The sequence below is a fragment of the Dermacentor andersoni genome, chromosome 1 (genome assembly GCF_023375885.2).
Source record: "Dermacentor andersoni chromosome 1, qqDerAnde1_hic_scaffold, whole genome shotgun sequence".
Lineage (NCBI taxonomy): Eukaryota > Metazoa > Arthropoda > Arachnida > Ixodida > Ixodidae > Dermacentor > Dermacentor andersoni.
In genome coordinates, this window is record NC_092814.1 from 128,018,137 (window position 1) to 128,044,927 (window position 26,791).

Genomic DNA, 26,791 nt, shown 5'->3' on the forward strand with positions numbered 1-26,791 from the left:
GCTTTTTCTTTTACTTCTTTAAGTTTCGCATGCTATTTTGCACGTCGTGTCCACAAAGCAGGTGTGTCTCGGAGACGTTGTCGCATATTTGTGCGTGTTTGTGCGGCTTCGCATTTGTGTGATTGGCGCCACCTACAGTGCCTTCACGAGAACCAAGTAGTGTGAAGAAATGTGCCTCATTTCTTCGTGTCTCGGAGACGTCGCATCTTTGTGCATGTAAGTTGGGACGAAGCGTTCCGGCATTGTCATTTATGTACGATTTCTGCTGATGATTAAGGCAATGTGAATTCCTCCGCTTTCGACTGGACTATCGAGCCATTTTTGCTCTTTTGTGTTGTACATTTGCGGTGCTTTGTGCTCGCTCAGCTGCGAGTTTCCAGCATTAACCGATGTGTGGCCAAATAGGTCCGAATTGACGAGAGTCTGAGTGAATTAAATAATGCACACGCCTGCCAGGACTAGAGGACAAGTCTGAATTATCCGATTTTTCAAATTCACCAGGGTCGAAATAGAGTGAAAGCTCGTTGCTACGAACACTACATCAACAAACTTTTCAGAAATCTCTTGCTGACTTCTTATAGTGTAAATCTAAAAACATTTCAGCACTACAAACATCAGAATACGGAACTTTTTAGAATAACCAATGTTATTCAGTTTCTTTGTCATGTTAACAACCCCTCCGTACTACAAACTAATACAGTCAACTCTCGTTACAACGGACCCTCATAACCCGACAAAAGACGTCTGTTTTATCCGAAGTCCATAATATCCGAAACACCTCACTTCCGAAACTTTCATCGCGATGTGTAACAATTTTATTGCAAAGAGTGAGTGGCGAACGTCCAAAGTAAAAAACAAACAAAAAAGTCGCAGTTTCGCCCGAAAGGCAAAGGATCGATTGCGATAGCAAATTTGATAGCAAATTAAGCAAGATAAGCGCGGCAGCAGCAGCAAGCGAATTGACCTTCGTGCTGTCTCTCGCTTCAACACGAACTAAATGTCGAAAGCATGGCGCATACGAAGCAACCAGAACTAGGCGCCCTTTGTCCACATCGCAGATCGCTTCAGATACGGCAGCCGCGCCGTAAGCAGCAGCCACTCAAGTAGAAGCTCCTCTCTCATCTCCGCCTCTGCCTCCCCCTCCCTCCATGGCTTGTGCTAAAAAGAAGACAGCGCGTTTTTGCCCCACCTCCCTCCCCCGTGCACACGACACTGAGCTGCGATAGTCGGTTGACCCTCACAAGTCAGTTGTCGGCTCGTGTCGACACGACAAAAGTATGTTTTATATGCCCGATTTTGAACAAAATTGCCGCTAATTTCGTCGGCTGTAGCACGGTCCGTTAAAAGCAAACTTTGTTGCATTAATAAAATAGGTAGACCAAACTAAGGCTGAAATATGGTCCGTTATATCCGAAAGTCTGTTGTATGCGGGTCCGCTATAACGAGCGTAGACTGCATTCTGAAATCTAGTGATTCTTAGATTTCCGTGTATCCTTCACAGCAGCCGAAACAGTAGGCTGGCAGATGACAAGCATGAGCAGTGCATACGGTGCTTGTACTAGACACGGGGCTACAAAGGTATTCTAAGCTGTTCAAAGTCTCCACTTATTAATTAAATAATAATCAGTGTTTTTCTTTTCCTTCTTTATTTGGCTAACACTTTGAAGCAGTGGCTTGTCATTTTTTCTGACCCAGTAAAGTTTCCTGGTGTGGCCACTATCTGATTGTTTTCTGCCTAATCGCTTGCGGGTGTGCTCATTTGCAATAGATTTGGTCTCGCTGCACACAAGAAGCTTGGGACATATATGATCTGAACTTTGTAATAGCTTCTAGCAAAAAGGCATTATCGCTAGTGATTCGCTTAACTCTTTCAGTATTGCGCTATGGGCCATCGGACATGGAGTTCCAATGACTTTGAATTTCCCGCAAAATTTAAAACCGTCGCGCTACAGACAACTAACTCCATCTGGCGGATTCATTGAGAATTGCTCTTTCAGTTTTGTTTTGTTTTTTGTTTGCATGCAGAGGCCCAGCCGCAAGTGAAATTTGAACCAAAGGTGGTTTTGAGTTCCAAGAATGGCATCCCATCCCGGCCCCCACCGTGCACCCCAACAGCCGATTCTTGTTGCAAGCACTTGGGCCACTTCTGCTGCCGATTTTTGTGATCGAAGCAGCAGTGATGGCTCAAGTAACGACGTTGAATCGTCAGGTTTTAGCTCTGATGAAGACTCTCCAGTTCAAGTACCTCAAACTTCAACAGGTGCTCGCAGGTAAGTTTTGTTTTTGGATTCGTGCTGTAATTACACAAAAACTTGCTTCAGCTTTGACGACTGCCGTTTAATTTTTGTGTTTAGGGTCTCAACAACCTACGAACAGGATATCTTGCCAAATACACTGCGCGGTATCCAGTTTTCGCCCACGAGACAGCCCGGTGCCCATGTCGGAGCAGCGCTGTGGAGCGACGTGTGTCAATTCTCAAGAGCGCTAGATTTTTTATCTTGTTTTTTCACTACCAAAGTGATCAAGACTTTGTGTGAGAACGCAAATAAATATGCCTGGATGCATATTTTGGACCAACCGACATACTCTCGACGTGACGGCTCTTGAGAGGACGTCACTCCACTAGAGATACTAAGACTTATTGGGATAACCATCTACATGGGAGTTGTCAAAGTGCCGCGACTGCACTTATACTGGCGAACAACAGCAATATTCAGTAACCTTCTCCCACAAAATATTATGCCAAGTGACCGTTTTTTTTTTTTTTTTTCGTTGCTGTCGTTCCTAAGTGTAGGGGATCCAGAAGACTTGGCAGCTGCAGCATCTGTTGGCAAGACATGGAGGGTATCCTGGCTTCTGAATCACAATCGAGAATGTGCAAATTTGTTTCAACCACAGCGCGACCTTGCCGTAGACGAACACATGATGAAATCGAAGGCTCGATCAGGTATATGACAATACATCCGAGACAAGGTGACGAAATTTGGATGTAAACTCTGGGTGCTGGCAGATTCAAGAACTGGATACACCCTTCAATGTTCTGTGTATACTGGCAAGTGTGAGGCACCAGGACCACATGGCTCAGCCTTTGACGTCATGAACAAGCTTTGCACAAACTACCTTGATCAAGGCTACAAAGTTTACATGGATAACTTCTACACTTCAAAAAAACTTTTTGAACACCTCTTTGAGCACAACACTCTTGTGTGCGAGACCCTTGCGTGCACAAGGCTCTTTGTTTATACTTCTATATGTATTTTTGTGTTTATTTGACAAATAAAATGTGAATAATTCTAACTCATATTACAGCCCTTTTTTATATGAAAAGCCACACCAATAAGCTACGATTTTGTGTATAGCATGTGGGCTCACTGTACGTCTCCGCGCACGGCGTCGCCAAGTGGCCCCCGAGAAGTAGAGCCTCACGACGCGGCATGACGGCGCACGGCGATAGACCCACCGCAGGTTCGAGCACCGAGCCGAAAGGCCTGGCCGGCTCTGGCCGTACGCATGGGCGCTCTCCCAGGAACACAAGGCGTCCAGGACAGTTAAGGCGTTTATTGATCACAAATGGCCAACACGTACCAGACTGCACCCAAACACACGGAGTACACTCGGCGCCCGTGGTTCCCGATGGCAAGGAAGGCGGGTTACACGCCGCGTCGAACACGCGGGCCGAAATGCGTTTGCAAACGCTACCTAGCGCTTCCCGTCACCGACAATGGTCTGCAACGGTTCGGACACGCAAAATGTGACGCACTGAGCACCTGCGACTACCGCAAGGGTGGAACGCACAGCCACTCAGCAAGCCACACTTACGCAAGCTGACAAAGCGCGTGAACGTCCCCAGGCCGGGGCGTTGGGGACACAAATAGCTGGTCGTTTACGTACCTTGCAGCTTGCCTCTCGTGACCGGCGCTCGTCCCTGTCGCAGCACGACTCCCCCGCGCATGGCGATCATCCCCAGTCAGGGCTTCTTCCCTACGTCACGCCCCATGACCCAATCGCAGGGCCGCGTAGCATGACGTCGCGGGACGCGGTCGCGGCGCCCGGGGAAACGGCGCGCGGTCGAGGGGCAGGCATTTGGGAGGGGTTTTCCTCGCAATGGCGAAGAAGTCCGGAGCCTTAGGCACAGCAACGACTGCGCCCCGGTAGACCGAAAGAATTCCCACAAGCAATGTTGCATGCATTTCATTGTTCAAGAGAAAAAGAGTGTTTTCTGGAAGCACTGTAAATCAGCCATTTTTCTGCCGTAACGAAAGAGTTAATCTCAATCACACAGGAGGTCACATGACTATTTGCGACTGGCAACCAAAAAGTGACTGAAGGCGACTGATTCTCATACCGGCAAGCTCAGCTGAGCGCTAACTGCAAGACGCAATCCTGGAGATTATTGTACTCAACAAGAACTCTAGGGATCTACGCAGTTAGAACGCACTTCACTGGTTTCGCGTTTTCGCAAAAGCCATAGATTTTGATTCGAGTGATGAGGAAAACGTCATCACTGTGCCGTGGTGTTAGCTGTGGCTGCCCGAAAGCCTCACAAGAAAAAAACAACGCTAGTGGGTGTGCCCATGCCTCCGTTTGTGATAAGTGGCCGGCCACACTAGCCGCCTCCTGCCCGAAGTCTGCACGCATGACGAGGAGTATTATAGAGAGTACGCTATAATTTCTAGTTCGCGTTGCGTGGGAATTGGTGCATAATTTTTTTGCTTTTTTCTGCTGCTGTTTTGGGGATGCGCGACTCTCACGCATCCCCTGATATGCTGTTTTCCCGCACGGCTCGCGTGGCCTGGCGCCCGCGGCGGTCGGAGTGGTACAAGCGCGGTGCGAGAGATGGTGCGAGTGTCGCGCCGCGGCGGGGTTACTCGGGCGCCGAGAGGCAAGGCGCGTCCTCTTTGGGTTCGGGAAGCAAGCGGGACGGATGTGCCGTGCTGCGCGTGCGCCGACCATGCTTCTGCGAGACCGTCTCGCGTGGCCGCCTTGGACACAATTCGCGTGACCGTACACGCGAACGACCAGGCGTTGGGATCCAGCATGGGGCCAACATATTCGCTCGTTTTCCGGTCGCGGTGAGTCGGACTTCTAGATTTGTCGCGCGCCCATCGGCATGTTTTGCGGATAGCAACTCGGCTAGCAGGCATTGATCTATGAAAGGTGCAATAAATGCCCTTGTGACTGTTTGCACTACTGTGTTGTCGTTCCTTTGTCCCAAGAGTACGGAGGAGAAGCCCATATCTCGCACACTGTTTAGCTTCCTTCAAATGCTACCACGTACATCTGACACGTTGCTGGAACTGCCGTGCCCCAGCATCACAAGGCAAGACAGGAGTTACAGGCCCGCAGTCTGCCATAGTGGCGTTTACTTTGTATTTGCCGTGACGCAGGAAGACGCCTGATGGAAACACATGATAACCTAACTAGAGTTAACTAGAATAGAACTAACATACCTTTTGGCACGCCGCTGATTGGTTTAGCAGTTTTGTGACCACATATGCGCAACTGGCCCAAAATAGTCGCTTTTCGAGAAAAGCGACCATTTGCTACCATTTGCGATTAGTTGCTTTGCGACCAACTTGGTCGCATGACCGCTGTCAGTTGCTGGTGTGAAAGAGTCTTTAATAAACTCTGTGGAATGTCACAAAATGCTCAGCTTCAAAGATTCGTGTGTAGTCGGTGTAGCCGCCGTCAGAGACGCTACGGCACATTGATTCAAGAGTGCGCCCATTTAGTTTTACTTGATACGTCAACAGAGTAGGTGTAAGTTTATGTGTGTGAGAGTCAGGGTGGATGTGCGTAGATAACACGTGAGAAATTCACTATGCCAGGAAGCAGTGCTACACCCTTGGTCACTGTGTAATGAGCTCTTGACAATATTTCGGGGCTGAAGCCTTTTCTTCGGAAGTTAGCGATACAATGCTCGTGGATGAGTGAATTTGCTTATCGTTGAAGAAAGCCGTGTATCGTGAAGGGCCAACAATACAGGCAGTCCTTATGTAACAGCGGCCCGTAGACTCGGTCACACAAATTGATTCCATTCCTTAATACAGTTAAAACTCAATCTAACGAAACCCGATTTTATTAAGTTCCCGATTTAACAAAGAGATTTCCATTCCTGGCCGGTATTCATAGGGTTCAATGTTGTCATCAACCTGAATTAACGAACTAACTTGGCTGGACTCGATTGAACAAAGTCTTTCCTGAAGTAAATGAGGAAAAAAGTGGTGATTTCTTTCTAATTTTGACACATACAAGTTTTACTTCGAGCGTGCGCTCTAAAGCTAATGCATTCAAACATCTAGGCGCCCTACTCACAGCCCTAGCTTTATTTTGACGAGGCTGCACACCGCGCCCATGCGCGTAACTGTAGACTCAACACCGCCTCGGTAGGGGCTGCAGCGGTTGCTTCTGTTATTTCATAGTTTATGCAACAGATGGCTGGATCAGTGGCAAATACGATGGCGCAGTAGCTTTTACGTGTCACTATGTGACAATATTAGATTTTGAAGGTCCGAAAAATTCCTTTCTTGATTTTACAAACTTCCCCATTTAACTAAATAATTAGAGCGTGGTCATCACTTCGTTAAATCGAGTTTCAACTATATATGAGTCCCCATTTTTGCAGTCAACTACTACAATTGCCGATCAATAAATGTGCCACCGATAATTCGGACATGCTTGGTAATTCGGACAGCATCGCAGCATCACCAACGGTCCCATAGACTTAATGTGTAAACACGACCGATATTTCGGACAGCCACCAGCTCTACATTCGATTATCCGGACTCCATCCGTGGCTGTAGCGTACGCCAACTCTGCCGCCATTATCACCTCTGGCCACCTCGACGAGACATCAATTATGGCCTGAGAGAGACAAGGCATCAAGTATGGCCTCAGAGATCACATGCTACATTGGAATCTCTGAGGCCTTGCCTTGGTTGGAGCCCTATGCCTCAGAGATTTAATTGCAAATGCCAATCTTGGAGGCTTTGCCCGAATTATAGGTCGCATCAACATCGCGATCATCACATCCTATTCCGGCTATTCCGGCAACCAGGCGCATGGCCTGCTATCGCCATTCTGTTTGTTGAGTTTGCCTTTTGGACAGCGTACTGCCATTCTATGCTTGTTTGTTTTAGTTTGCATTTGAGACAGCACTCTGCTGGCTCCAAGAAGTCTTTCTCGTGAACTTATCAACAAGCCACGTAAAATGGCACCTACGGTGCCCTCGCAGTCCGAATGAGCCCGACTTCACAACTAAAGAGCCTCAACTGCCGCCTACCACAACAAGCTCAAATGCAGACATTGATGCCCTGCTAGGCTGCGGTGTGCCGATTTTTGCTGCTGTTACATTTGAAGACTTTGCAGACATCGACAGTGTGGTGTTGTCGTGTGCCGAACTGAGCTATGACGAAATCATTGAGCAAGTTTTCCCACCGTCAAATAGTCACTCTAACTTGGATGATTATGATGATGTGCAGTGTGCTCTGGAGCCTTCACATGCGGATCTGACTCGAGCCTTTGGAGTCCTTGCATTGGGTCACAGCAATAGCACATAAGCGGAAGTGCATGCATCAACGAATCGACCACTCATTCCTTGCACAGGGGCCTTAAAACATAAATAAAATTATTGTTTTTCAAATTATCGATACATTCAGTTTTTCAGACATTCAATAGTTCGGGCTTATTTACGTTCCCTGTTGAGTCTGAATTATCGGTTGTCGACTCTATAGCACAGGTCTTCCCTCTATCGTCCCACATTTTGCAGCATGAATGGATCACAGTGTGCTTGCGATTGCCCAATTGCATTTCCGACAGCTGATCACACAGTAGCAGGGCACAAGTGGCAATGGTTTCATATTCGTGTGCTTTAGCTGAGGCAACATGAAGCATGCCACAGAAAGCACCATCTCGTACTTCAAGGACAAACTGTTCCGTGAAAAGGGCCTATAGTCTCTTCTCCACACCCACCTTGGACGCCTTGGATGTAGAAGATGATGTGTACGCGAGCATGTGAGTGAGCGCTTGGAGGTACTGTATTTCTCCACGTATAATCCCGCAGTGTGTGTAACCCGCACCCCCAATTACAACAGCGGATTTTCGCAACAAACATGTCACATAATTGCCATCAGCCACGGTGGCGTACCCTGATGAGGGAACGCAAGTTTCATTCAGGGGCAATATTCTCAAGCAATCACTTTCAACGATATACATTGCAGTCCACTTATAACGATACCACATACAGTCAAACCTCAATATATCGAACAGCAAGGTGATAGCGACATAGTTCAATATAGCCAGAATTCAATATATAAAACCAAGTAAAAAATGCATCAAGAACTTCTCAAATCAATCAATGAACCAAGGGCGCGATCGGGGATCGTTGTTCGGAGCATGCATTCAGTTGCGCTGTGGGCAATTGGCTTAGGCCGCGCCGACTTCGTCGGCCGGGAGCGCGCGGTAGATTGCGCCACACCCAATTAGCGTAGCCTGCGCCTATTTCGTCAGCTACGCGAAGTTGGCGCAGTCTAGGCCAATCGCGCGCGGTGCAACCGAACGCGCGCTCTGACCAACAATCCCCGATCACGTTCCAATCGTGGCACAGTAAATACTCAAAGCTTCACACAAAGTATTTATTTATTTGGCTGAAAGTACTGCAACAGTGTAGCCTGCTTCTTATTGGCAGCCGCATGCTTAAACACGGAGCCCACACCTTAGTCTTAAAAGATCCACAAGCGATAGGCCCGTAGCGGCGTAGAAGGGCCAAAGCAGCTATAGCGTCAGTTGAAGTCGAGAGTGGGGCAATATCGGCGCTTGCGGGATCAACCTCGGCAGCATTTTCGTTTGGCCGCTAGTTCTGCTGCGATCTCCACGTCCGTCAATCGAAGCATTTTGAAACACTTTCAATAACAAAGTATGAAGTTGCATCTGCCAAGGCATCTATGAGTGAGCCCACACTATCTCACGTCTTTGTGGATGCGAACCGCCATTCCTCACGAGGCACGGCAGGCGCAGAGCGCAGCACCGAGGAGGAGTCAGTGCTGCAAATGCAATGTGTCGTTCACATTATCGAACTAGCCAAGCCGCCGCATGTGTATGCTGCTGCATTCGAATGGCACCTTCGGCGCAATTGATGTGTGCAGCTATGTGCGCAGCAGTCAGAAACGGCCATCACACCACCGCTATCTTCGAGAATGTTGCGGGAAAGCTTACCACCTATCAACAGAGCACATGTGGTCTAGGGTGGTGGAGTTCGATACATCCATTTTAAGTCCGACCCCGTTCGAAATAAAAAATTAAATATACATGCAATTTTCCAGATGTTATAGAAAAAGTTCGATGTATCGAGGTTTGACAGCATATAATATACAGTAAAAGCCGCAAGGGGAAGCCGCTTCAGTTCGAATTAACGAAGGTTCGAACTAACAAAAGTGAAGGAGAACAACAGTACGCTGCGATTTGGAAGCAGTAGGGCATGTCAAAAATTTGGCATGTCAAAAAGTGATGGCGTGTGCCGAGGGCACACGCCTTCTTCAAGTCGCAGCTCTGGGTCCGACTGCGCCACACCACCAATGTCCACTGACACGAACGTTAGCCAAGGCTAAACACCATCATAAAGAATCGCGACGGCCGGTACATCCTAAGCTGAAAACAGACGTGCACAACCGATGAAGACTGCCGAGACAAAGACGCTGAACATGTGAAGGTGGCGAAGGCCCCGATTCGTCGGTTCTTTATTGCAAGTGCAGCTGCGACGCACTTGATTCACTGTGTTTTGGCGCTTGCCGCACCATCTGCCGCGCAACATTAGCAGCTACACAAGATTTGCAAAGCCTCCGAGATTCGCGACTCGCAAGAAGTCTCGGAGGTCATGTAGAACGGTGAGGAAGCAGCCGCCGCTTGCCTTCTGGCCGATCCCGCGCCGGTTAGATTTTCCCCGATTTTGCCTTCTCTTGCCGTTCTCTCCATTCCAGAGGCGATGCAGCCTTGTGCATAGGCAGTAGGCGCGTTTCTCTGGCCGTGTGCCAGGCACCAAGCTGCCGGCATGGTGGCGCGTAGTTCGAATTATCCGTGGAGGAACCTTCTCGTGTTCGAATTAACGGGCTTTTTTATACATAGACTTCTGTAGAGCTTGGCCGGACCAAATCGTACAGTTCGAATTATCCATAAATTCGAATTATTGAAGTTTGAATTAGCGAGCTTTCACTGTATATATATAGAAAAAACAAACGTGTGATGATATTGTTACGAATGATGTTTATTTACAAGGTGAAACGAGGTCCGAGATGGAAGCTACAGGCCAGGCCCAGCCGGCGCAGAGTACCACGAGATCATGCGCGCACACTCTACTTCCTTTTTCTCTGCCTCAGTCGCGCAGTGCTGCGACATTTTCCCCGGGGGCAGACGAAGCTCGCTGAGCGAGTCAAAGGGACCGGTGATGGCACTGCTTGAGTCTGGCCACGTGAACAACTTGCGTCGCATGTGAACGCCGACTGCTTGCCGTCACTTTAGCGACGACATAGTTCACATCACTCAAGCGACTGAGTATAACGAATGGTCCATGTAAGTGGCGAGAAAGTTGTGGTACAATCCCTTTTTGCGAACAGGTGTCCACAACCAAACATAATCACCGGAAGTAAAGCTGACGGGGATATGCCGCGCATCATAGCGAATCTTGCTGTGGCCTTGTGAGGACAACGTCCTAAGATGCGCCAGTCGACGTGCTTCCTCAGCACGACACAGAGTTTGGGCGATGGAAGGATCTTCTTGGCACGATAAAGGTAGAATAGTGTCCAGAAAGCTCTGGGGACCGCGTGCGTAGAGCAAAAAGAACGGCGCATATCCAGTAACTTCGTGCTTGGCACTATTGTACGTGTACGTTACAAAAGGTAAGACGGCGTCCCAATTCTTGTGGTCAGCAGCGACATACATTGATAACATGTTGGTAAGGGTTCGATTCGTCCGCTCTGTGAGGCCATTGGTTTGCGGGTGGTAAGGAGTGGAATGACGATATGCAGAACCACAAAGCCGTAACAGTTCTTCAACGACGTCGGCGGTGAATTGCCGTCCACGGTCACTGATGACAACCCGGGGAGCGCCGTGACGGAGTATGACGTGATGCAACAAAAATGAAGAGACATCTGCTGCAGTGGCAGATGGAAGTGCCGCCGTTTCCGTGTAGCGAGTAAGATAATCTACGCATACTATAATCCAGCGGTAGCCAGCTGACGTCTTTGGGAGCGGGCCAAGCAAGTCGATGCCTACTTTTTCAAACGGTACCGTCGGTGGCCTAACTGGTTGTAAATAGCCTGCTGGGGCCGTCGTCGTTTGCTTGTGGCGCTGGCAAACAGTACAGCTGGCGACATACTGTTTCGTTGTTTTCCAGAGCTTGGGCCAGAAAAATCTCTGTCTAAGTCGGTGTAGTGCGCGTGCAAAGCCAAGGTGCCCGGACGTGATATCGTCATGCATGGAACGAAGGACAGCAGGGCGCAGGTTTTCGGGCACAACTAGAAGCAATGGAGGACCATCAGCCGAGTAATTTTTTTTGTACAGCAAACCATTACGAAAAGTAAACGGTGTTATTCCTGCTGGCTCACGTGCAGCTGCCCGTAGGGATTTCAAGGTAGGGTCGCAACGTTGCTCGCTCTCGAAGGTACGCAGGTCTGGAAAGTCGGATGAGATGGAAACTAGGTAGCCATCGAAGTCATCATCCTCAGCTTTAGTATGCGGTGAAGGGAGACAGGATAGGCAAACAGCATCCGTGTGACAGCGTTCGCTCTTGTATTTAACGGAAAAGCTGTACTCTTGAAGGCGCAAAGACCAGCGGGCCAACCGACCAGACGGGTCACGCAGCCCAACCAGCCAACAGAGTGAATGATGGTCAGTCACTATCGTGAATGCGCGGCCATGTAGATACGGACGGAACTTCTGAATGGCGAATACGACTGCTAGGCACTCGAGTTCAGTAACGGTGTAGCTTTTCTCCGCTTTTGTAAGTGTCCGACTAGCGTAGGCAATGACATGCTCACAGCCATCGCAGAGCTGAACAAGCACAGCGCCAACACCCGTACCGCTGGCGTCAGTGTGCAGCTCAGTTGACGCCTCCAGATCAAAATGCCACAGTACCAGTCCAGAAGTCAACAAAAATTTCAGCTGTTGAAACGCCGACTCGCAGTCAGCAGTCCACAAGTATGGGGTGTCTTTCTGAAGGAGAGAAGTGAGGGGAGAGGCAAGCTGTGCGAAATTCTTGATGAAGCGCCGGAAATATGAGCAAAGGCCCAAAAAGCTTCGCAGATCTTTCACAGTTTGTGGCTGTTGGAAGTCGCGAACCGCTGCTATCTTTTCAGGGTCTGGTCGTATGTCGTCTCTGTCGACCAGAAAGCCTAGTACGAGGGCTTGACACTCACCGAAATGACATTTCTTCGAGTTTAAAATAAGGCCAGCTTGCTGGATACAGTCAAGAACGATCGACAGGCGCTGATTGTGCTCGTGAAATGTCCGGCCGTAGATAATGACGTCGTCTAAATAGCACATGCAAATTTCCCATTTGAGTCCGCGGAGCACGGTATCCATAAATCGCTCGAATGTCGCTGGAGCGTTGCATAAGCCAAAGGGCATAACGTTGAACTCAAAGAGACCGTCAGGTGTCACGAAGGCAGTCTTCTCCTTGTCTGAGGGGTGCATGGGGATTTGCCAATATCCTGACCGTAAATCAACAGAAGAGAAATACGACGCGGAGTGGAGGCAGTCGACGGCGTCATCTATTTGTGGTAGGGGGTACACGTCTTTCTTTGTGACGGCGTTTAGGCGGCGATAGTCCACACAGAATCTCCATGAGTTGTCTTTTTTCTTCACTAGGATCACAGGAGCAGCCCAAGGGCTACATGATTCCTGGACCACTCCTTTCTGTAACATTTCTTCGACCTGCTCGGCGATGACTTTTCTCTCGCAAGGTGAAACGCGGTAGGGCTTCTGACGAATTGGCGTTACTTGCCCTGTATGGATGCGGTGTTGCATACGAGACGCCGGTGGTGTATGGGACGCTCGTTGGCCTTGAGCGAAATCAAACACTGTGGCGTAGCGAGCGAGCACAGCTTCTAGCAGACACTGCTCACTAGAAGACAGCGACTTGTTAATCATGCGCTTAATGTGTGCAGAATTATCATGGTTGGAATCGGGGTTGGATTTTTTTTTGGGGGAGTTGACATTTCGACCGTTCCGACGCTGACAATGGCTTGTTCATCAAAACTTGCCAGTTGAAGTCCTAGCGGCAATGTTATGGGTTGGGTTGAAACGTTCACTGTCCACAAACGAGTACAACCATCAGTGGTGACAACGAGGGAGCGAGGGACTATCGCATTTTTCTTGAGCGCATTGTTATAATCGGGCTCGGCTAAACCACAACAATAACCTGTACGAGGGCGAGAGGTATTCACAGGTACAAACATTGCAGTCTGAGGGGGCAAACACACATCTTGTGACATGGAGAGAACGTCGGCGGCATCACTGGTGCTATCTGTCATTGAAGTTCGCGCGTCGCGGCGAAGAGAAATCGCGCCACTTCCACAATCCAAAGTTGCCCCCCACTCACGCAAGAAATCAATTCCTAAAATAATGTCATGCGTTGTACGTTCAAGCACAGTAAATTCACTTCGAAATGTCTGGTCCCCTATCGTAACTGAAACAGAACAAAACCCCAAGTGGGCGTAACATTTCCCCGCCAACTGCACGAAAGGTAGCGTTCCGATCCCAAGAAAACATAACTTTTTGTCCAAGACGATTTTTGAAGGACAGGCTCATAACAGAAACTGCCGCCCCGGTGTCAACTAAAGCAAAAGCACTCACATTGTCAACTAAAACGCACACTTTGTTTTTAAACAATTTTACACAAGGGGGTCTTGATGAAGATGAACATATAGCGGCCTCACCCCCGTCGGTCGCACCAGCTAGTTTCCCAGCGGCGGCGGTGATAACGAGCGACGACGAGGTGATGGAGAGCGTCGTTGTCGTGTCGGTGGTGGTGTGAGGCTGCGATCGGAAACGGGGGAGTCACTGCGGTTCGCCCGTCCCTGCTGCAGCCGCTGGAAGGAACTGGGATACGGCCAGGGCTCGTCAGCGGGAACGCGGGGTGTGTAGGAGTTAAACCGTGGAGCACGCTGCTGGCGGCGGTGGCAATACCTAGCAATGTGTCCAGGCACACCGCAGCTGTAGCAAATGCGGGGGTCGCGGCTTGTCGTGGGTGACACCGGTGACATGGGCGTCATGGGTGGAAACGTACTCTCAGGCTGGTTGTAGGAGGGAAGAGCCCGCGGAACAAGTCGTTGTGGCGCATCTTGTCGGCGTCCCAGACTTGTCGGTTGCGGTGGCAAGTTGCTGCTCTCCGTACGATCAGCATAGGTCCTGCGAGGTTCTCGGTAACTCTGAGGCGCCCAGGTGGCCGGTGGCACACGAGAGCGATGATCAAATGCACACTGATGGCACACATGAGCGTCGTCAACAACTTTAAGGCGTTCAAGCTCTTCTTTAACCACTTGCCGAATCACCGAGGAGATGTCGTCGTGGGTTGGGGCGGACACGCTTGCAACAGTAGTAACATTGTCCAAGCGTCCAAACTTTGGCCCAATCCTTCTCATTTTCAGCCCTTCAAACGCCCGGCAGTGTTTCCTCAGATCAGACGGAGTACTAAGATCTTCCTTCGTTATAAGAAAATTATAAACATCTTCTGCGATTCCTTTAAGCAGATGTCCTACTTTGTCTTCGTCTGTCATGGTAGCGCTGACGATTCCGCATAATTTCAGAACAGCCTCTATGTACGTTGTACACGTTTCGCCAGGTAATTGAGCTCGTCGGGAAAGCGTCTGCTCAGCCTTCTTTTTCTTAGAGATCGGGTCCCCGAAGCACTTGGTGAATTCTTCTACAAAATTATCCCAGCTTGTCAGAACGCTCTCGTGGTTTTCAAACCAGAGGAGCGCGGTTCCAGCGAGAAAAAAAACCACGTTATCGAGCTGCTTCGTAGTGCTCCAGTGGTTGTGGCGACTCACTCTGTTGTAGTGTTTAAGCCAGTCGTCGACGTCTTCGTTCACCTTCCCCGAAAAGGTGAGTGGCTCCCGCAGCGGTGTCCAGTAGCCAGCCTGACCTCCGTGATTGCTGTCTGGTCCGCCGCAGGTGGGGTCGTCATTGCCTTCTCCGGAATTGGCCATGTCCGCTGCTTGTGGTCGTAAACCGGCCAAGCGCCTACTCCGTCGGACAGTTGGTAGAGCTGGGTCGTCCAGGATCGTCCAAGATTTACCCAGCACGTCCACCAAAGATGTTACGAATGATGTTTATTTACAAGGTGAAACGAGGTCCGAGATGGAAGCTACAGGCCAGGCCCAGCCGGCGCAGAGTACCACGAGATCACGCGCGCACACTCTACTTCCTCTTTCTCTGCCTCAGTCGCGCAGTGCTGCGACAATATGTTATTTACCACATATCGGATATAACGATCGAAATTCTACCTTTTAGGCGGCATTTTCCATGGAGAATAATCGTAAAATTTGCGTTGCTAAGCTCCCCCTAACCAAGACAGGGCGAAAAGTTTGCCTATGCGAGTTCGTACCAGCCGCAATTACCGCACAGTGCGCCCTGCCCGTGGAGAGCATCACAAGTTGGCACAGCGTGCCACAAGATGGCGCCAGCTGCTTCGCGTCAAATTATATATCTTGTATGAAGGTGAGTACCATTATGAAGTGTTGATAGTGTCCTTTCCTTTTGTTTCAGTTATCCCATCATGATATGTGGTGTTCGCCTTACTGGTGAACATCACATCTGACCAGTGTTCCGTTTTTATTTGATCCACCTTTATACTATCCCCTTTGCAAGATTTCGTATGACTCAGCACCGGATGCATCGAAGTAGGTGGCCGAAAGCATTCTTGACACAGTGCGAGGGTAGTGAGCTTCAAAACGCCAGAAACGCTGTCAGCTGTACACTCCAATGCAATGGTGCCGAGTTACACGAAGCCTTACGAAAGTGATCATATCCCTCATTACAACAGCTTTTACTCGGCAAGACAGCCGATGACGACTACCACAACCACCGCCACCATGACACGCGAAATCACAAAGAAATAGGCAAGAAAAGCTTCGTTTTAAAAATAGGACCAACGTATAGCTCATCGGTTCACTCACTTGTAGCTGTGTCTACATGTTGTTATGGTTGGCTGTTAAACTGGCACCATGGCAGAAAACATTATTTTTCCACTGAGATAACTCTTGGTGGCATACATCATCATCATTGGCCAGAGGAAGTGAACCCGGAAACTTCAGCACGGCTGTTTGTTTGCGGGACTACAGGGGATCAAAGTGGGGGGTGCAATTATGTTCACAGGGGGGGCGAAAAAATTTTGAAGAGAAAAGTTGCAGGTGCATTTATTACGGGAGTGCTTTCATTGTTGAAGTAAATATGGTATATTGCCAGTGCAGGAAGAGTAATGTTTGTACTCGGGCTATTTCTGTTGCCTTGAAAACCTGCAAGCATGGCACAGACACAACCCGGCATTCCCTGCACATCACGCTTTTGCTTTAGAAAAATGCACCGTGGGTCAGCCTTTACAAGCGTTTTGTGAATAATTGGCTGACAAGCATAGCCTGTTTGCTCACAGCTTGCATGGGAAGATGAATTCTTGAGAGTTCCAAAGTTAATAAAGTCACACAATGAATTGCCAAGAGCATCCAGTCATGTTGTATGCAACATTTCAGGCAATGCAACGGTCCAATGACAAACATGCATGAAGTGCAAGGACAACCAAATTCTCATAATTTGACAACTTTCCTTTGGCTCAACAAGTTTTGTATTACTGGACAACTCATTTTGCCAAATCATAAGTTGGTATAAAAAGCTGGTCAGAAACTGTCTCATAGTGTGGCAACAAACATTAAGAAAGTCAGAGCTGATATCAAAAGACACGACTTCGCACCACATCTCAGTGGCAAGCTTCATCTGAGACTTTCTTCAAACATCATTAATAAAAAAAAATTATTTGAATTAATTGCTGTTTCTTTTTGCACCAAAACCATCATATGATTGAGGAATGCCACAGTAAGGAACTTTGGATTAATTTTGACCACCCGGGACTTTTCAACGTGCACCCGATGCAAGGTGCACAGGCGTTTTTGAATTTTGTCCCCACTGAACTGCGGCGGCACAATCGCCAGAAATCAAAAGCGTGACCTCGTGCTTAGCAGCGCAATGCCATAGCCACTAAGCCACCACAGCAGATGTCATTAACAAGAGCTCTTCTCCTCCCTAGAAACCATATCATTGAAATTTATAGCAACTGTTTTTCTATTATATCATGATGTGATATCTGTCGATTTTCTTCTTTTAGCACAATATGGCAAAAAAAAAATCACGAGTAACAAAACAGTGCAATTGGCACAGCTGTCATGTCTCTCTACCAAAATAGGGCACGCTCTCAAACAGTTTGCCCACAACTATCTCATGATACAATGCCACAACTTTTCCATCTCCTTTCACTTTGTCTGAATGTGGTAAAGCAATCTTGCATCATAGGTTTGACAAACAAAAGCCTTACAGATTACCTACAGAGGCTGCCAACTTCCATAAGAAGCAAAACAAGAAGGATAACTGAAACAGGTTCCATGATTTACACACATATTAGCAGAAGCAGAAACAATGGGCAAAATACAGCACCACTCCACCCATCATCTGATACCATGATGGGGCTTTTGATAGGCCGATGGAACAGGCCGATGGATAGGCCGAGTGGTGGAACAGTCATTTCACCTTTGGGCGCAGGTCCTAGCGCAGGAAAAAAGCCGATTTGGCGTAGCATCAAGCACTTTTTGGCGCAGGGTCCAACGCATGTGTGCTTACCATATACCATGCAAATTTTAGATATAGTTGATGTGTTGTGGACACAGGTTTATGCGAGGTTTACCCTACAAGCACGGTCAGGGAAGGACATGATGCACCTCCACACTGCGACGCAAAGGGCGCTACGGTCGGGTTTGTCGAAACGGTGCAGAGAAGGCACCAGACAGATTGTCCACAAATGTGGGTTTATTAGCACAGGATGCAACATAGTGCAACAGTCACGGCTTGTGGGCAAAGGCTCACTGCAAGAACGATCGAGTGCGTGCAAATGCTCTGAACATGACATCATGCAATATACTCATGCCATGCACATTAGGCAGTTTTCAAATAGCAGTCATAAAGGATTTACAGCCAAAAAGAGAGAGAGAGAGAGAGAGAGCATCAGCGCCACTGTGCATGCGTGAGACGTAAATGGGATTGTGCGTTTGTGTCGGTGACGCTATTTCACTAAAATAGCGCAACCCAAGCTCGTCGCAAAAGTTTACGTCAAAGAACATGGCAGAGAAAAATGCACTAATGATTAACCGGACGACACCAACGGGCCCTTAGAGTTTCTCTATAGTGGGCCTCTTCAATTATGCAGTCCCCGGCTCTCCACAAACTGTCTGCAGCTTGCAGTCTGACACAAGGGCACGTCATGGTCACGTGATCCAGTTGTCAAGGGCTGCCCTGAAGTTTCGTTCAAAACCACTGTGACTGGAAGTCTCTCTCTTGGATGCCGTCGTCTGCTTAGCTACTTGTAGATAGCCCCCCACCTGAAAATTCATTAGCGTGGCCTCCGACGTGGTGCAGTCTCAGAGGCCACGTCGCTGACACAACCATAAAGCTTGCATAGTGGAATCGCAGCCTGAGCGCATTGAACGTGTTCGCAAAGTGCAGTTTACATTGTGCTCTCGCTCCGTGTACTCCTTAACCGCTGTATTTAAGCTAGCTCATCTTAAAACTTTTTGTGCGCAAACAAACAGGGACGAAGAATAGGGGCAACACAAGGACGAGCGCTTTCTAACCGCGCTCGTCCTTGTGTTGCCTCTATTCTTCGTCCCTGTTTGTTCGCGCACAAAAAGTTTTAAGATGAATCTGTTCCAACTAGGCCGACTCGCAGTTATGCTTCAGTTCATAAGCTAGCTCATTGCAAGTGAAATTTAAGCGGAATTCCCAACATGAACATAGGCAAAATCGCGGTCGTGCCACATCGCTGTTAATGCAGGAAAAACACGCCAATATCCTCAAAGCTCGTGAGGCCCGTCTACTAATTAAAGGCCTGGCGCATGTCTAGGAAAGAGCGCGTGTGCACTGTCTACTGATCCTGCATGTCAAAAAGCGAACGCAACACGAGCGCTTTGCAACAGAAAAGATCAGCATATGTGAACAGCAATCGATCCACGAAGCTTCGGTTGTTTATATCACCCCAGCTACTGGCGTCAAATAGCCACATGCAATATGACATGCTTCCTCGCACACCCATGTCACTAAACTGAAAAGCGAAATCTATCTGTTTACTACGCATATAGCAATGAGCATGACAGATTTCGCGAAACACATCAAGAAAAGCAAGCCTGTGCACCTGATCACTGTGCTTCCCTCTTAAATAACACGGACTAAAGTTGCAGCAATTAGACCGCTCGCGAAAAACTTGCATGTTGGCACACAAAGCACCAATGTAACAGAAGCGATAGCTGAGTGCACAGTATTTGCCATCTAGAACATGCAAAGTATGCAGAAGCACACGGCAGCTTTCACAACATGGCGTGGAATGCCACACGCATGTTTTTAGGATGGCCATTGTCTGCTAGCAGTTTGCGCTTATGCGAGCAAAGATCTGCTGACAGCTCCAGTAGTCGTGGCGCAGTCAGCGACTTCCGGTCTGAGAAAAAACAAATGCGATTCTTGCAGCTCTCGGACTAGTAAGCGGAGCTTCCCAAGCTGTTCAAGAAAATCGAATGCAAGACAGTGGTCCCAAACAGTCTGGGACTGTAGGGGACTGATAATCGAAGAGGCCCACTGTAGTGAGAAACTCTATGGAGGGGCCTCTGCTTTCTTCTATGATGATGATGATAGTGTGCTGTTGGTTTTCATTTCAGTTTTGCTAGCTGCGAAGCGTAGACGGAAGGAGGGTGTTGCTCTTATACATTGTTTGGCACAGGCTTGGCACAATCTTCCGCTGAAATACCGTTTTGGCGTAGGATGGCGCAAAGGACCTCTCTCGGTGCAGTTTGGTGCGATTGGCACAGCTGTTCCACCACTGCTAGGGGTGGTGCTTGAGAAATCTTTCTTGGGTGAATTCTGTTGCCATCAGGCATTAATTTGCTGTTGATGCTCCACATCGTTCGTGTCTATTTTTTTCCACCTTCATTGTCCATAATAAACTTGGCCGATAGTTGGTGTTTGTTTTCAAGCTTTTACACATTAACTGCCTTCAAGGGCTCCTTGAGTTTACAAGAAAGAAACAGTGCAAGTTATGCTGAAGGCCAACTTACCATTTGTGGTAGGTAGCACAGGTGGTCTGCTAACAATGCCATCAGGAACTACAGGTGCTGATAGGTTACTAAGGGATGATATAAGTGTTGCCGATGATACCGTTTGGGCTGTAAGAAAAAATTACAATTTTATCAGTGATCCTCGCCATTCTTCCATGTGAATGGACACTAAAATTCCAGCATGGTTCAAAATGTACAAATAAATTTGATTCATGGGGTTTTGACTAGGGGTGTGCGAATATTCTAAGCTTTAAAGGGACACTAAAGGTTAATGGTATCTCAACGTGGACTGTTGAAATACAATCCCAGAAGCCTCGAAACGCTTGTTTCGTGCGACGAAAAGACTTATTTTAAGAGAAAATGCGTTCTGAAGTGTCCGCGTACCTCTAGCGCAGTTCAAGTCACCCGCCCTCCGATCGAGGAGTCATGGTCTCATAGTGACGTTGCGTCGTCGGTGAGTAAAACGGCTCCCGCAGATGGCGCTACTGCTTTTGTGCACAAAACGCAAACGCGCGGCCAGAAACAGAGCCAAGACAGAGCCGACAGTAGCGCGAAAGCGGAGCTATGGTGGCTAGTGGAAGGGAAAGCGCACGACGATAAGCTGGTTCTTTATTTTATGACGCCAACTTCGACGCTCATTGCAATAGATGACCCTGACAACGACACATTAGCTCGCGATGCTCGGCTCGAGTTCAGCGATTTAAGCACTGATGAACGTGACCTGCTGTTAAGGGCTCGCGCTGCCGGCGTCGTTGCGTACTACTACGACGACGGCCTGCTTCAAAAGGCACTTCACGCGACTTCAGTGAGTCGGCGTTGAACTCGTAATCCTCTGGAGGAAAGTGCAGCGAGCACACTACGTGATTTCTCGGCTCTTTGCCAGCGCGCTGTGGCAGAGGTACGGAACTTAACCCTTTTGCTGTCACGGACGTACCGGTACGTCATCGCGCTTCCCCCCCACGGTGTCACTGACGTACCGGTACGTTCTCTATCGTGCGTTCAAAATTTCGCGCCTGAGCGCAAAGCTGGCGCTCCTGAATTGGCCACGCCATCTGTTGACTCTTTCTACAAGTTCGTATATTCTCCCCGACCTGTGTTAACCTATGTATTGAAGAGTACGGTGCGACTGTCACTCCCCTTTATCTCTTTGCTGAGTGGCGCGGTGGCTCCGCGTTCGCTGGATCATGCGTCGCGCGCGTGTGGTTATGGGTTCAAGGGTTGTTCTGCCATCTCCGCTGGTTTGAAGGTTTTTATTTTTCTTCTGTTGGTGTGTCTGCTACGCCGCGTCAAGCTCAGGCGCACGTGCTGTTGCCTCTCCGAAAAGAGTGACTCGATTGCTGCTTTCGCTCTCTCGCCGAACCCTCGCTTCCGACTTGCAGCAGTAAACATAAAGCCCTTCGACCTTTGTTTAGCCTTTTTCCATCTCCCTCTGTCTTCTTGATCACGCAACGTCCCATTTCTCTCCGTTGTGCGGGCGACTGAAAGCGCATCCTCCCAGCGCGCGGTTACTTTCGGATGGCTGAGCGCGCGGGACCTTCGTCTGCTCATTGGTACGGTGGCTCAATTCCGATTTAGAATACGAGCCGAGCTCGGATTCGGACTCGGACAGAGTCGCATGCGAGGAAGAGGGTTCCGCATCGTCAGATTCGGATGTTGAACGGATTTTATAGTCAGGCTGATGATGATGATGATGTTTACTAACAACAGCTGCAGAACACTGAAATGTGCATATAGCATTGACTATGTTATTTGTATACCAATCATAATCAAAAATAAATTGCTATGTTCATTCCCTGTTATGCTCGTTCCCTGAAACCAAGCCGACACTGGGCGTGCGTCACGGCCAGAAAGGCCCGACAGTGAAAGGGTTAAGCACTTCGAACGGAGAGGTTCAGTCGTTGGCACACAGTGATAAGTAACATTGGATTCGCCGCTGCAACTGCCCTTGGCCAAGTTCCGCGGACCGTTCACGCATCCCACGACATCACATGGACGTGGCATTCTCGCTGCTTGTTCCAAATGCAAGTTTCGCGAGCCAGCAGGACCACCGCAGCACGACGCGATAAAGAAACAACTGAAACTCCAAAGCGCGCGCGGCGCAAGGTCGAGCGCGCAGAGTCGAGCAAAAACGAAACCTTTCGATCACTCATACTATTCAAGAGTAACGTCAAAATGTTATTTTTTCTTAGAATCGAATAGAAGTAGACAAGTAGCATTTTCTTCCGTCTCATAATCTAATGAAATTATCTTTTTAATACGAGTAGTTGAGTACTAGTGACATAAATTATGATGAGGAGTGCTTTCGTCATCGGGCTAGTACCGGAATGTCGCTGGGGGGTCTCAAATCGTGTCATGCATTTACCTCAATTTCTCGGTTACTAAAGCTCTGTTTGCGATTATATTGACGTCTTAGACATTCTAGAGCATTGCTTTATCACTTTAACTTGACTTTCTGGTAACCTTTAGTGTCCCTTTAATAACGAATCAAATAGTGTCCCATTCGATTTGGTCTTCAAATCAAATAATCACTACATTCCCAAATGCGAACATTTTTCTAATACTGTTTGAATATTACGAAACGTCAACTATACCCAATTAAACATAAAACTGGAACAAAAGTATGCTACATCTTCACCCCGCAGGCATAGTATAGACATAAAACAGGAGAACTTGCATAGTGGAGCAGGCTACGTTACTTAGGTACCCGTACTCTACAGGCTATATATACAGCAATCATTCACACTTTCCTAAGGGTCCTGTGCACGCGAAGAAACTACTTGTTTGCTCCTAATGCTCCATTCGTGCTTTTAATAAACAACGCTTCATAACACACTATGTAATGACAGAAACTGGCTAACTTTTTAAGGGGGTACGCGGCCTTTGAAAACTGAAAAATCGCGAAAAAGTAGATTTTTGGAAAACCACATATTCGGGCAGTATGTCTTATAAACTACCATTTCTGTAAATATCAATGTCTAATTCATCGTGAAACTATTTCAAATAAAGTTTATAACGAGCTGCGGCAGCCCTCGAGCGGCGAGCGAGCACTCAAAATACCCCTACTTGGCGTGAACGCCATTTCTCCACCACTCCCCCCAGCGCCGCCATTTTGCGGTTGTTTGGTTCGTGCATTCTTGTGCTTTTTTTCCCCTGCCACCTGTGGCAGCACGGGACAGGCATAAATCGCTCATGATTGGAGGGCTCGCGAGAGCTTTCAAGTTTCCAGCGGCTGAGACGCGAAGCTGAGATTCGGCAAAGCGCGCGCTCCTCAAGGACGCAGGGGAGCCCGCGACTCCCATTGGCTGCTGTGTGCGATGACATAGTGGTCTCCTGCAGAATGCGTCCGGCCGTCATCTGCTTCAGCTCCTCCATCGCCGGCGCCCTTCGCGTGTTCCCGCTTGCCATCGTCTATCTTTGCAGCTGTTCACATATTCTCCAAGTTGCTACCGGCTTTACGAGACCGTTGTTGCGTTTAGCCTGCCGATTGTTGAGCAGTTGGCCACGATGTGCCCAAAGAAACTCAAGACACTACACGCGTTCGGTGCAAGGAAGCGTTCTATGAAGCTCGCCCGCATGGCGAAGCTTGCCGCTCGCCCGTGCACTGACGATGATCGCACCGATGGTTCCTGTGGGCAGCTTCTGCTTCATCTACGCAAGAGCGTGGTTGCATCGACACTTCTGGCAACGTGACTCCTGCTCCACCGGCACAAGAATTTGCGATGACGAGTGTGCCTGGTGTCTCTTGCTCATCGACAGCAGCTTCCATATCCTCTCTTTCATCTGCCTCGGACAGTGCGTTCACGTCGTCCACTGAGCACTTGAAAACAGGTTTCCCGACGTGCGAGGAGAAAGAGGCGGCGGATAAAAAAAATGCACTGCTGTGCAACGAGGACTTGGTGCTATGTCAGTGACGGAGCAAAAAGTTAAAGCAATGGAGTGCGATCCTGAAGCTGCCACCACTACAAGTGAAGGCGAAAAATTTCTCCTTGTCCAAATGGATGCCCTAGGCGACCTGCTATCCGGGACCCCGTGCCAGCGGTGCTTCGCGACGGGGACGAAGGTTCGAGGAAGCACCCAACTTGGACTTGCAATAAAGCCTGAGCTATGATGTTTGCATTGTGGAGTAGTTGGAAGCTCATGGAGTTCTGCTCATCAGGATGACTCAACGGCCTTTGACGTGAATATGAGAGCCATTGTGGCAACAAAACAGATAGGGAAGGGACAAACAGTCCTCAATGGCTTTCGGGCAGCGATGAACATTGTGGCCCATCGTGGCCTGCATCATAAGACTTCAGGGAACTGCAGACACAGTGCATAGACAAGTTCTATGCAGAACCTGCTTCTGCAACCTACAAGGAAATGGATCCATATTTCAGCAGGGATATCACAGTAAACTTTGATGGAACATGGCACAAGCGTTGCCACACGTCCCATATTGGAGTTGGTGCAATAATTGAATATCATACGGGCCTCATCTTGGACGCCATTGTTTTATCGAACCAGTGCCTTGGTTGCCAAGAAGGACCAAAGCCTGGAGACCGAGGCTACGCAAGCTGGCAAGAAGATCACGTGTGCCAGAAAAACACTGACTCTAAGTCAGGAACGATGGAGCTTTAGGCAGCTGTCATCCTTTTCTCACGTTCAGTGCCAAAGCACAACCTCCGTTACACAACACTCGTGTCTGACGGAGATGGTGCCACTTTCTCTGCCCTTGTGCAAGAAAATGTTTATGAACTGGTCCCCATTTCGAAAGAGGAATGTGTGAACCGAGTCCAGAAGAGGATGGGGACAGCACTGCACAACCTTGTGCAGAAAAGTGACAAGGCTTTAGGAGGGAAGAACAGGCTGATAAAGGCCCTCACCGACAAGTTGACTGACTATTATGGCTGGGCCCTACGGAACAATTCCAATGATGTGGCTGCAATGCAGTGTGCAGTGATGGCATAGTACCACCACGTGACATCGACAGACGAGGATCCTCACCACGACTTTTGCCCTGAGGGTGCAGACTCTTGGGGTCGTCATAGCGGCAGCAAGAGTGATGGTGTGCCACCTCCGAAGCTTCGATACAATCTTCCAGGCTATGTTGCAGAAGCACTGCTACCTGTTTATAAGTGCCTCTCACAGCCTTCTCTTCTGCAACGCTGCCTGGGAGCAGACGAAGAATGCATCAGAATCATTTCACTCCGTGTTGTGGTCTCTGATGCCCAAAGCGCAGCATGCATCGCTGACTGCTGTGGAGACAGCACTGCATGAGGCAGTTTTAAGATGTAATGCTGGCTGCCACAGGGCCACCCAAGAGCCATGTTCATCAGTGGGGCTAACACCTGGCCACCTGGCCATTCAACGGGCAGTCAAGAAAGATTCTCTGTGCTTGAAAAAGGCCAAGAAGCGATCGCAAGAGAAGGTGGAAAGGCGGCAAAAGAAGAGAGTGCCTAAGGACATCTCCAGTTACGCTGCAGGGTCATATTAGACCAATATATGTGCTCAAAACTTTCGAAGGTCATTTTCTCAAAACAACTTTTTTTGGCTGGTGAGGCTGCTTGTTTCAGCCATATCTCTGTAACCGCTCATCAGATTTTCACAAGTTTTTTTTTTTTTATTGTGCATCTGAATAAATTTCTGAGGGCAAGACAAGCCTATTTTTTAATATATATTGTGTCTGTAACTTGTGATATTTAATCAAAATGTGATTGATAAACTCTTAATCCCCAACACTCCATTCTGTGGTCTGCTAAAAATTTTCAGCAAGGAAATTTTTAAAAAGGGCTCTGTCTTGCCCTGAGGTATCCATCTGGGAATCATCATAGTGAATTTCACAGTTGCAGCACCTTTTGAAAATTCTCCAGGCCTGGAATGAGAAAACCATGTGCACAATTCTGACATATTGCTGTAACTTGAGAACCAATGAACATAACTGCATGAAATTTTGTAGGTCTACTAATGCTTTTGCTATGAGTCTATTCTGAAAATTTCATTAAGATATCTCAATAAACAAAAAAGTTGGTGTCTCAGGGTAGCCTCCCCCCTTAAGAATACTAGAACGTGATCATAGTTTTATATTAGCTGTGATAACAACTGTTCACTATGCAAAAACTATTCGAAAACTATTCAATATTTGATTCGATTCACTTCTGGCGCTATTCGATTCATATTCGACTTGGTCTCAAAAATAACTATTTGCACACACATAGTTTTGACGTCCCAAATCAACATAGGGTTATAAGATACTAAAGTGTAGAGCTCCAGACTGATTTTGATCGACTGGAATTCTTTAATATGCATATAAATCTAAGTACCAAGCATTTTTGCATTTTGCCCCCATCGAAATGCGGCTACCGTGCCTGGAAATTGAACCAGCTACCTCGAGCCAAACAGCAGAACGCTACCATACCTGCCAACTTTCCCAAACTACTCATAAAGCCCACGAATTTGGG

General features: G+C 48.3%; 1 protein-coding gene and 1 pseudogene across 6 annotated transcripts in view; one reads left to right on the plus strand and one right to left on the minus strand.

Annotated features, from left to right (window-relative positions):
• Positions 1-26,791, minus strand: part of AP-1gamma (adaptor protein complex 1, gamma subunit) — a 213,650-nt gene that overhangs the window by 23,943 nt on the left and 162,916 nt on the right. For all 6 annotated transcript variants that reach the window (XM_050191373.3, XM_050191372.3, XM_050191375.3 and 3 more), the window contains exon 16: positions 20,355-20,462. In XM_050191373.3, the coding sequence (XP_050047330.1) occupies positions 20,355-20,462 (108 nt within the window). The remainder of the gene's footprint in view (positions 1-20,354; positions 20,463-26,791) is intronic.
• Positions 20,469-26,769, plus strand: LOC140216698 (uncharacterized; annotated as a pseudogene).